The sequence below is a fragment of the Lepisma saccharinum genome, chromosome 9 (genome assembly GCF_977018435.1).
Source record: "Lepisma saccharinum chromosome 9, izLepSacc3.1, whole genome shotgun sequence".
NCBI classification, from domain to species: domain Eukaryota; kingdom Metazoa; phylum Arthropoda; class Insecta; order Zygentoma; family Lepismatidae; genus Lepisma; species Lepisma saccharinum.
In genome coordinates this window covers 75,056,364-75,068,785 of record NC_139237.1, presented here as the reverse complement: position 1 = coordinate 75,068,785, position 12,422 = coordinate 75,056,364, and the positions used below count along the sequence as shown (strand labels likewise).

At 38.8% G+C, this 12,422-nt stretch overlaps 2 protein-coding genes across 3 annotated transcripts in view; one reads left to right on the top strand and one right to left on the bottom strand.

Annotated features, from left to right (window-relative positions):
* The window catches only part of LOC145992738 (tectonic-2-like), a 619,016-nt gene that overhangs the window by 486,900 nt on the left and 119,694 nt on the right, over nt 1–12,422 (bottom strand). The window lies entirely within an intron of this gene.
* The window catches only part of LOC145992150 (uncharacterized), a 266,282-nt gene that overhangs the window by 248,986 nt on the left and 4,874 nt on the right, over nt 1–12,422 (top strand). For both annotated transcript variants that reach the window (XM_083128421.1, XM_083128422.1), the window contains 2 exons: nt 4,757–4,937; nt 9,755–9,894. In XM_083128421.1, the coding sequence (XP_082984547.1) occupies nt 4,757–4,937; nt 9,755–9,894 (321 nt within the window). The remainder of the gene's footprint in view (nt 1–4,756; nt 4,938–9,754; nt 9,895–12,422) is intronic.

Genomic DNA, 12,422 nt, shown 5'->3' with positions numbered 1-12,422 from the left:
TGACCATGACTCGAACCCGGGTCTCTTGCATTCCGTGCCATTGTCCACCACTGAGCTACCGAGCCGGCCTGGTTTCGCCTGATTCTTCGCTTCCGCTGTTTTGCCTGTGTGGAATCGTCTCTGCCAGTGCTACCGCAACGAGATCTGTTGCCTTTGAAACACAGTAGACGTCGACATTGCGTCTTTCATTCCTGCGTAGAGATGTTACTTCATTAAATTAGGCACACACAGGAGGTGTACTACGTAGAACTTTCAGCGACGTCTACTGTATTTCATAGGCAACAGATCCAGTTGCGGTAGCACTGGCAGAGACGGTTCCACACAGGTAAAACAGCGGAAGCGAAAAATCAGGCGAAACCAGGCCGGCTCGGTAGCTCAGTGGTAGAGCAATGGCACGGAATGCCAGAGACCCGGGTTCGAGTCATGGTCGAGCCTGCATTTTTCGCTGAAAGTTCTACATAGTACATCTCCTGTGTGTGTCTAATTTAATTCAGATATGTGTTTTTCGCTGGATCATAGTGTATGTCTGAAAATCTTTAATTTCCTTTGCTCATGTTTTTTTTTTTTTTCAGTTTCGTTCTTTGTTATTTTCTTCACCATACTTAACATTGTTTCCGTAAGTTGATATATTCATCAGTAAGGTGCAATTGTGGTTGTATGTACAGAAAGTAGCGGATTCCCTCTGATCTGTTATCTTTGGATAACAAATTCAAAATATATACACCGTGATACCCGGATAGTCACCAAAGATAAACTATACAACGGATATTGGAAATACTGATGACGATGGAACGAAAAACTATCAGTTTTTTTTTTTTTTTGTAGGAAACTGTACCAGTTACCATGGTTTGCCGCTACGATACAGTAGTAGCAAATATGGCCCTAACTAAACGTAAGAAGAAATTTTGTGTGTTGGAATACGCAAGAACCTTGAAGCTGCTGCGACGATTTCGAGCAGTACTTCAGAAGAAGTTCCCACTCTTGCTAATCTCCAATAACTTCGCAACCGCATCACCGCGTTTGTGGCACTGATCGGCAGTGATATGCTAACACGCGTGCAGGGGCGAAATGCTCCTCCGATGATTCCAGGTAACAAGGTCTCCTGTCTCTCTCACGCGCACCTATTTAAACCCTCGCTTGGCCTCTCGTCTCCTCTAGCCAAAGGCCAGTGTTATTATCATTTCCTGTGAAAGGCTTATCCTACACATTTCTGAGCAGGAGCTGACAAGATCTGCCAGGGTCAATATTTCTTAATCGAACGGATATGCTACGATGTATCTGCCGCATCAGCAAAGATGGACACATATTTCATTTGTGAAGTGCGTGTGTGTGTGTGTGTGTGTGTGTGTGTATATATATATATATATATATATATATATATATATATATATATATATATATATATATACAGGGTGTTGCAAAATACCTGTTACAACGCTTGGGAGGTGATTCGATAAGTAAATACAAGGAAAAAATGCCATGTGAAAAAATGTCGAAATCGGCACCGTTTGCGAGCGACAGGCGTGCGAAAATCGCCTCACACCATGTGTAAAGCACAATAACTCAAGAAGGAAGAAAGATATCAATGTCGGATTAAAAGAATACAAAGAAAGTCGTGCCTGACGAATACAATGGTGCAGCAATTGAGGCCCATTGTAAATTGCGCAAGGGGACTCTCAAAGAAAGTGGGCAATCCCCTGATGGAAAATATAGGAAATTTACTACTATTTTCTACATAATGTTGAGATCGGAATGTAGGCAGTAAAAAATGACGCCGTATGTCCACATGTCCCACTACTGCTGGGGCACCGTCCCACACTCGGGACATAGGAAATTCACTCGAAAATGACGCTATGCCGTCAAATTACGCTCAGATTGATTTCAGCTAATTGATACAGAAAGCCCCACTAGAGGCGCTGTGAGTGTAGGTCACCTGTTACGTATTAGTGTTGGTGGATACTACGTAGAGAGTGTAGTCGACCGTTGTTTTCCTGTCTTGTTCTGCGTCTCGCAGCGTGGAGTTTAGTCTGGCGTGTGTGTATGGTTGAATTGCGCCAAGGAATATTGTACGTAGAGTACGTATTCCCGTGTTCTTTCTCAGTTTGCAACAACTGCGTGGACACCTGTGTGACATTACGTGGGTGCTAATCACGGTAGTTGTGATCCGTCACTCGGAGGGAAAGTGCCCCTGTTGCTGGGCAGTTCTCGAACAGGAGAATGGTGGAGTACTCTACCCACGAGCTTGCTGATATGCATCTCGTTTATGGAGAGGCAAACCGAAACAGCCGTGAAGCACGGCGTTCGTATCAAGAACGTTTTCCTAATAGGCGGTTACCAGCACATGCACTCTTTCAAAGACTTGATGCTCGACTGCGTGAAACTGGATCTCTACTACCCCGTAGGTGGGATTGTGGAAGACCCCGCACTGTGCGCACCGTGCAATTTGAAGAGGACGTGTTGGACGCGATACGAGACCGTCCTGACACCAGCACACGTGTCATTGCTCGTACTCAACAAACCCACCATAGCAATGTGTTCCGCGTTCTTCAGGAGGAGGGATTGCACCCATACAAATTGCATAAGGTGCACCACATACTGCCCACGGACTTTCCCCTACGCATGGATTTCTGCCAATGGTACGTGCAACAAACTCTTGCCATTCCAGATTTCCCCAACAAGAGTTTTGTGGACCGATGAGGTAATATTCACCAGGGACGGCATGTTCAATAGCCACAACAGCCACGCCTGGGATATGGACAATCCGCATGCAATCATTGTGCGCCATCATCAACATAGGTTCGCAGTGAATGTGTGGTGTGGCGTAGTAGGTGACCACTTGATAGGCCCGTACATTTTGCCTTCTACTTTGTGTGGTGGGAAGTATCGGGTGTTTCTACATAACGTATTACCTGAACTTTTGGAAAACGTGCCACTGGCAGGTAGACAACGTATCTGGTTTGAACACGACGGCGCCCCCGCACATTTCGACCGGGGAGCCAGGGCCTTACTCAACGATATTTTCGGCGATCGTTGGATTGGCAGGGGTGGACTTTTACCGTGGCCACCTCGTTCCCCCAACCTCACATCACTGGATTTCTTTGTGTGTATAAAACCCCTGTGGAATGTACTGATGATCTCGTTGCTCGTGTTAGTGCCGCTGCTGGGACAATTGGTGACATGCCAGAGATATTTGCGCGTACCAGACAATCAGTGCTTCGCCGATGCCATCTTTGTCTTGAAGTCAATGGCGGACATTTTCAACAACGTCTCTGAGTATAACGGTGTTTGTGAGCCCCTATCAGCACCGCATAGTGTCCTTTAGTGAAAGGTGCGATTGAAAATGCTGGATATCGCTGTACTTCATACCGTCGATCTGCATGTGCGGAGGGCCTCCCCCATGGCGCAGTGGTAGCGTCATTGCCTTGTAATCAAGGGGTCCCGGGTTCGATACCCGGTGGAGGCACAAGTGGTTCGGATCCCACTTTAAACTGTAGGTCCAGTCCCGATTAGCCTTACTGTGCATAAAGTGGACTTAAAACACCAAATCAAACCAAACCATGCATGTGCGGAGGTTGTGCGCTTCTCAGTGGAATCCCTTCCAGATGTGCTGTGACTGGAAATGTTACATGCCATTGTGTGCGTTTTCTCGCCATTCTCCGTCTTCATTCCTTCGAGGATTACCCAGTTTCTTTGGGGAGCTCTCTTGTAGTGTATGTACAGCTTGACGACATGTGGCCATTGTTTAACTTTTGTTTTTCGTACTGGAAAGTAGTGTGTCAACATTAAGGGATTGAAAACGTTTTTTATGATTTTCCCGTATTTTTTTCCATTTTTGGATGGTGTCCCAGCAGTAGTGAGACATGTGGACATACGTCGCCATTTTTTACTGGCTACATTCCGATCTCAACATTATGTAGAAAATATTAGTAAATTACCTATATTTTCCATCAGGGGATTCCCCACTTTCTTTGAGAGTCCCCTTGCGCAATTTACACTGGGCCTCAATTGATGCACCATTGTATTCGCTAGGTACGATTTTGTTTGTATTATTTTAATCCGACATTGATATATTTCTTCCTTCTTGAGTTATTGTGCCATAAACATGGTGTGAGGCGATTTTCGCACGCCTGTCACTCGAAAACGGTGCCGATTTCGACATTTTTTCACATGGCATTTTTTCCTTGTTTTTACTTGTCGAATCACCTCCCAAGCGTTGTAACAGGTATTTTGCAACACCCTGTATATATATATATATATATATATATATATATATATATATATATATATATATATATATATATATAAATAAAACTTGGAGAGTTTGTCGTTCTATCGGTATCAGAATTGCAACTTTCATTTGTATCGTTAATCTTTAGTAAATTTCCAAAATGTTTCACAGATTTCTGGATCACCCTGTATGATAAATTGGTAACTATGGCTAAGTGATAATATTCTGTGCATAACGATCTGTGAAGATAAGAAGTTTGTTTATCTGTATCAGTTTAACGTCGTCGCCTTGTAATCAAGGTGTCCTGGGTTCTGGAGACACACAGTTCCACTTCAACTGTAGAACAAATCCTGATTAACATTACTTGTGTGTAAAGGGACTTAAAACAAAAAAAAAATCCATATCAGTTATATGAAATGCATGTCCAAGTTAATTAAGTGATTAAATACTTTATCCAATGGCTAGTGACATGGAACTTCACTTATTAGTTGCAAGTGACTTAACGAAGAGTTTTTTTTTCCCCCGCAGGGAGTCTCCAATATCTGCACCTAGGCTACAACCAACTGGATGAAGTGCCTTCGGAAGCGCTGAGGAGCATACATCGCCTTCGTCAGCTTGATCTTCGGAACAACAACATCTCCAGCATCCCCGACGAGGCCTTCGACGGCTTCGGAGACTCCATCACCTTCCTCTATCTGCAGAAAAACCAGTACGTACCCTTTTCTCTTCTTAAGAATGTCTTTGCAATGCAACTTCAAACTTGCCTTTCCAAACGAGTAAAGAGTGAGGACACTGACTCTTGAACCAATCAACTACGTGCTAACATGACGACAAAATTTGTTCTTTGCTACTGTGTCGCTAGCAAAGAGTATAATCCCTCTGTCTCATAATTATAGTCCGTTATGCCAAAATGGTGACTTTTTATTTCTTCTTTTGGAGACTTGATCGGCCAATTTGTACTGATCCTTGAGTAATAACGTTGTATGACTCATTCCCGTGTTTAATTTTCTTCTTCTGTATACACCAATGTCACAGTTTGCCTATCGGACAATTATTATGGGACAACAAACAAAATTGTACCGGACAATAATTTCGGGACAGAGGAAGTAGATGTCAAAAGAACTGCCGAAGACCGAGCGACACGCAAGTGACAAACGACACGTGCAGCTAGTCCTGTTTCTTCGGTACGAAAGGTTGCATTACAAGTGTCGCTTCGGTCTAAAAGCTCCCTAATACTCTTAATGCTGTTAATATATGCATAACAAAAGTACTTGTGCCACCTGCAGCTGGCCTTACGTTGCTTAACACACTGTGATACACAAAAGCTCACAGTCACGAGAATATTAAAGATGAAAGGGTTTGTGTAATGAAACCTCCAACATTCAAATCTTGCACAACGCATCCTACGGTGGAGGGAGGGGTTTGAGGTACCGTGTAATGAATAGCCATCGAGTCACAACCTTGGATTTTCATTTTTGATCTCCTCATATCTCGCGTGACCTGGCATCATATGTAGTTTATTCATTGAAACGTCACTCGTACGCACGTACACTACTTGGTTACTACTCACGCACGGCAGATTACATTAAGAGTAAGAGTGTTCTTTACGACTCGTAATGTTACAATGAAACAACCAGAGAATTTTCAACATAAACACAAACAAACAAGCAAATCCATAAAGTAACGGTACAGTGTAATAAAACGTGTCTCAATAATTTGTATTGGTCGACTTCGGCATAACGAAAATAACTCTCTACAAGCTGTCGACATGTATTAACTTGCGACGTGTAACAATGTCACCTTTTGTATTTTCATTATTTTAAGTTACTTTTATACTTATTTATGATAATTTCGACGATGAGAATGAATAATGATTAGATTAAATTGATGAAGGGATACTCACGAAAGAACATCCACGTCCAGCCAGGACTCGAACTTCGAACCATTGGTGGTCATACTAAACCTAATTGCTTAGAACTTAATTCTATAGTTATTTGTTACTGATTGGAACTGGCATAATAAGGATTTAGGCGCTAAGAAATAAACGTGTCTTTTGTCGAAAAATATGGAATGTAAAAATCTTTGTATTTCCTTACATGCAAAAATTATTTACGTAAAAATTCAGAGGATGTACCGTTCAACTATCTCACTGCTCACATGTAATTATCGATATATAAAAAAACTATAACTATCTGACATTCCTAAACCAGACGGTTTATTGCCGCAGCAATATAAGTTGTTTATGTCTCCGCATCCTGGACAAGATCAACCGGGGCCTCCGAGGATACTTATACTTGTGTACAGGTCTCACACCAGCTTTCGTGACGTCACAGGATTAGTCAAGTATAGTCCATTTACAACATTAACGGTAACAGTATGTATGGCACAGTGAAAACACATTTCTTCAAATTTACAGGAGAAACTACTTACGGAACTGACTTTCTGCAGACTTTTGGAAGCTCGTGGAAGTGTTTTCTCCCTTCGTTCAACTTATTCGGCTGGTAAATCATGTATTTTTCGACATTAATGTATCTCCTATGCACGATAGCTCTTGCCACCATTACCGTCGACTACGTGAATCAAATGTTCAGTGCGGAATATGTAACCCCTTGTTAGTGTAGCAACCACACGGTAGTTTTACAAGATGACGTGTGAGCGGTTTTTTTTTTTTAAATTTAATTTTCTATGTTTGCCTAACCTAACGGAACCTAACCTAACCTTCCGTGAATGGTTTGTGGATCAATTTTCACTTAAAAACCTTCTGTGAATAGTTTGTGCGGCATTTTTCGGTTAATGAGTTTGGAAACACTGCATATCAGCTGACGATAGACAACGTGAGTCAAGATTTGCCCGCCATATTGTGTGCAACGAAAGCGAATTAGGAACGAACAATAAATACTTGTAATGTGAAAAATTACGCTTTTTTCAGTGAAAAAAGCAAAATCCCACGTTCAAAAATGTTCCGCTATGCATAACAGGTAAGTACAAATGTAAATAGTTAGAAAATAAACGAGTGAAATGTATTTTCACTATACCATACTGTTACCCATTTAACAAAGTGCATTGCAAGAGTATAATATTTAGTTTTCTGAGTGAATAGTCCTCTCTTATTCGTTCAGAACGTTGCTTTCACCTGAAGAACGTTTCAAATGTTAAATGACATTGGAAAATATGTAAATAATATTGATAAAAGTAAAATCCAATCTTTACCGTTCTGCATAAAGTACCTTTATTTTTCAAATTACCAATGGAAAAAAGGCGATATAGATAAAATTTCATCCTACATTTGGAACTTACTGTAAGTTCGTAAATAATTACCGTCGTTAGTATATAATTGCTATTAAATTGCTGTGGAATGAGAACTTACTGTCCAAGTTATGTATGCAAGATAATTTTGTAAAAGTTTACGTAGATGGTTGAGGAAAGAGCTTGTAAGATTAGAATTTCGTATTAAATAAGCTTTCCAACTTTCGAAAATCAATTCCTGTGTCTAATTTGATAAATGTTTAATTTCTAGAAATCTAGTAAATATTTGGATGCACAAGTTCCCGTGGTTTGGTTGTAGGTTACATTTTTTTAAAGATTACTTTTCGCATCAAAACCTTATCATGCATGCAAAGAGAGAAAGTGTACAAATGGTAATGCAACAAACGTCTAGCCTAACCTATTCGCAATATCTAAATGCTAAGAATACCAATCTTAAATAACCTAACAGTAATTCAAGCTTATGACAAGGGATTTTCGATCACACGGAAAATGAAACTCGTTGAGAATATTAATGCAACATGCAAGCAACTTACTTTAATTAAGAAGCCCAAAGCAAAAAGCAAGAGAATACAATAAACCTCATGCTCTATCAAGAGATTATTGTTAAAATAATATCGTATTCTAAAGTCCTTATAATTATATTCCTTTTTGGTAAGCATTCTAGATAATGGTAAAAACCAAGAGACAAGTTAGCCAAGTTATTTTTCAGGACAAAGCGTAGGTTTTAATATATATCAACGTGTTTCATTCATCCTTAATAACGACAATTTACTTCCAACTGTACCTGGACATGTACTGAAATCGTGCCATGCAAATATTCGCTGACATATAAGTTGATAATTATATTTTCCCCTTGTGCTTGTAATACTTAGAAGAGGTTGAGATAATATCTCGCTCTCCTACTTTTCCACAGAGCATAAATGTAAATCAATCAAATGTGTTACATGAAATCACAATGACTGACTATGCAAATGTAATAATCGTTATTCTTTACATAGTAAATTTTCACTTGAGCAACTTGTTTACATTTCCAAATACCTTAAATGCTGGTGACACATACGATTTTATATAATTAGTTTGTTAACTACATCGCAATAATCAAACAGATCTTCCTGTTTTTGACAGAAATAATCGACAAAGCGAAAATATAACATCCATTACCGAGTACAAATGTATAAAATTATCCACAATTTGTAAAATATGCTAATAAAATTGAACAAAGTCGTAAAATTATATTGATGTATATTGTATTTCTGTCACGTCATGTATATCAAGCACGTAAGTCTTGTAAACTGGAACATAGCATGAAGAAGTAAGTGAATATCCTTTACTGTGACTGGAAAGAAAATTTGTTAAAGACGTGACTCTTGCACTTTAAACTGCACAATTTCAGACAACGTATGAGCAATAAAACGGACATATAAATAACAATCAACATTTTTTTGTGTCAAATAAAGTAATATAATAGTTAAAAAGTCGGCATTCATGTAATTAATATTACCATTCAGGTATGTTCACAAATTCCTAAATATCGTACACATCGCACTGATTGAACACAGACTTTTTTTTTACAAACATCTAATTAAATGTTGTACTACATATATTTATTTGTAACTGATCAGGAGACAACTATGTTTAGTTTGCGATAACAATTATTGTTCTTACTGTGAAATGAATAGATTTACAGGAACTCTTTATCGTACAATACAAATCTCTCATTCAAATACATGCATTTCGCCAAAACACACGACAAATCTTTTGAAGTCATCAGGTTGGGGCCCCTATACGGAGTATACACAAAGTGTACGCATCTCTGAGGCCCCGGATCAACCCACTGTGACAAACTCTACCGATTTACTTCAGGTTCATCTTAATATTGCCACAAGATCAACATTTATTTATTTATTAAGATATCACTGGCTCTCACCATGGCATACTGACAATATCGTAGTCTTGTAATCAAGGTGCCCCGGGTTCGATACCGGGCAGAGCACACAGCGGTTCGGATCGCAATTTAAACTGTAGGTCCAGTGCCGATAAGCCTGTCTGTGCATAAAGCGAACTTAAAAAGAAATTCAAACTTACGATTTAATTTTTAAAACCTACTTACTTTTTGGCCTTTTTCATATCCATACAGGACTGCCGGAAAAATTACTGTCTTGTGTATTTTAATGATAAGATATTTTCATGTCGAGATGAGAGGATAAAGTTTTAAGTTTAATATTTAGAGTAATTAAATTACTTTTCTCCTCCTTCCAGCATTCAAGACCTACCCGGATTGGCATTTGACAAACTCAACTCCCTTGAAGTGCTGAACCTTCAAAACAACAACCTCAAGCACATAACTGAGGACGTCATGGATTCTGTAATAGACACGCTGAGGACAATCGACATAAGGGGTTGGTATAACTTAGTCTCCTGCTTGTATGCACCGTGCACAGCAACATTGTTGATTGGGTTGCATAAAATTTAGGAATCAAATAAAAATCCTGAGGCATGGTAAAAAGACGCTTGTGTAGACTGTTAATTTGATTTTGGAAAGAAGAAAAACAGGAATGTGCAACTCTTTAAGAACAATCCTAAAGGAAGCCGCAGCATTGTTGCATACGAGTATGTAATCTGTTTTGCTGTTTAATATACCGGATGTCCCAGAAGTCTTTCCCTGATTACAAACTTTATTCATATCCGCTATATGCAAGGTAGAGATGTGAAAGTGGTGCCAAAATGTTGGAAAACTAACAAAGTTTTTTTGTTGCAGGTTTGAGTAACGTGCCTGTAGTGTAGCAGTGTCGGTGCCCAGAAAACCGGAAATGTTCACAAACCAGGAAAAAGCTCAGCATGTCCACTGGCATCACGAGACCTGGTCACCAATAACAGTGCAGAGGAACTTTCAAATGTACAGAATTCTTTCGTCTAGAATATCTCCCATCAATAAGTTGGTATTTAATTAATGGAATTTATCTTCATTCCCAAATCCTGTCAAGTCCAAGAAACATTGTATGGAAAGATGCCATCCGATGTCAAGAGCATTAATTCCGGATTCCTTGGCACTGACACTGCTACACTACAGCCACATTACTGAAACCTGCAACAAAGAAACTTGATTAGTTGTCAAACATTTTGGCACCACTTTCACATCTCTACATTGCATATAGCGGATATGAATAAAGTTTGTAATCAGGGAGACTTCTAGGATACCCAGTAGCCTATATTACAGGAGTCAAATGAAAACCTTAAAAATCCAATTAACATTGTAGGGCAGATTGTATTCAGCTCAAATTTACATGACGTATCAACTGTTATTTACAAAACGCCATTTTTGTTATTTTAAAGATGGCGCCTCCTGTACACACTTGCACCAGTGAAGAGGAGTTGTTTCTTGCCCTCTGTCAGCCTCAAATTTTCAGAAATTTCTCGGCAAATGAAAATTGAATATATATGTGTGCATCCTTACCACACCAGCAAGTTTACTAATGGAGGAGAAAGTTCGACAATGGACTCAGTTCACAAGCAGATGCCTTCGCAGTGGCTCATAAGTGACTGCACATAGATTCCAAATATTCATCTTCTTTGGGTATGCAGGCACTAGCTGAGACTTGAAAATATATCTGCATCAGCAATGGGTCTATGCTAAAATGCATCAAACTTGTGCAACTTTACATGCTGAAATCTAATAGATAACAAAAAAAACTCGTATATATTTGGACTGAGCCGATACCCATATTCTTACCGATTCCCACCGATATCGATGATTGAAAATTGTAACCATTAAAAAGGTGTTCAAAACATTGATTAGTATTGTTGGGTGAGTATTTCAGGCGTCATTTTACAATTTAAACTATTCAAACATTACATAAGACTATAAAAATGCCTGGTATGTAATCACAAAATGTAGCTTTTTAAATAATATTGGTGCAAAATCAGTGGTAAACTTCGAATTCTGCAAAACTTCCAGGATAATTAGCAGTATCGGTAAATAAAATGTAACTGGTATTTTCCGATACTGTCACGTGTTGGATTGTGACATCTGCAACACATGTTTGTTAAATTTATCCGAACATTAATATTAGTATCAAACAAGTAAACAATGTGATTATTACAAGATGACGTGTTAAGCCTTCAATTGTACATGCATCATTCATGAACATTCATGAGTGTACGGTATTGCATCAATTGTTATGATGTTATGTTATGATTGTTGATCTAACGCAAATTTAAATTTCTTTAGTAGCACTATACTAAATTATATATTGTGCATATTAAACGATGATAATAACAACAATGGTTCTATCTCGCTCTAGTATTCTGGATCATAATGAAGTCAGTCGAATTCTGCTCACAATGATAAACATTTCAATGAATAGGTGCGGAATCTATCAGAATATACACTGTACATAGACTTAGTTCAGGAACATGATGCAAATAACAAATGAACATCAGTAAAGTTGCAATGAGTATACTAAATGAATACATAGTTGTTTGTGAGGATCTGGATTCTGAATTCAAAACAATTGTTGCTTTTCCTATTCTCGGTGTATCAATATTGTTGTAGCATTCACGTCAGCAAAGGAAACAATATACTAAAAAAATATACACATACGTATAACATAGTACGATATAATTCCGAAATGATGGTGCAAAACATGTTAATGAATAGATAATAATGACAGAGATAACATCAGTGGGTCACGTTGTTGCTAACTATGTAAATGTTTACAAAACCCTGAAAGACAGGAGGATAATCTGAATTGTAACAATCCTAACAATAGCAATCCTAATTTCCGTTGCAAGCTTTCTGTCAATATGGCAAGCAAATTACTGCAGAAAAAAATTGCAAACTTTTCTCTTTGCTCACATGATAACTCATTAGTAGCAGTTATTAGATTGGTATTATTATTTACTAAGAACACAACAGGCAGATGCCCAA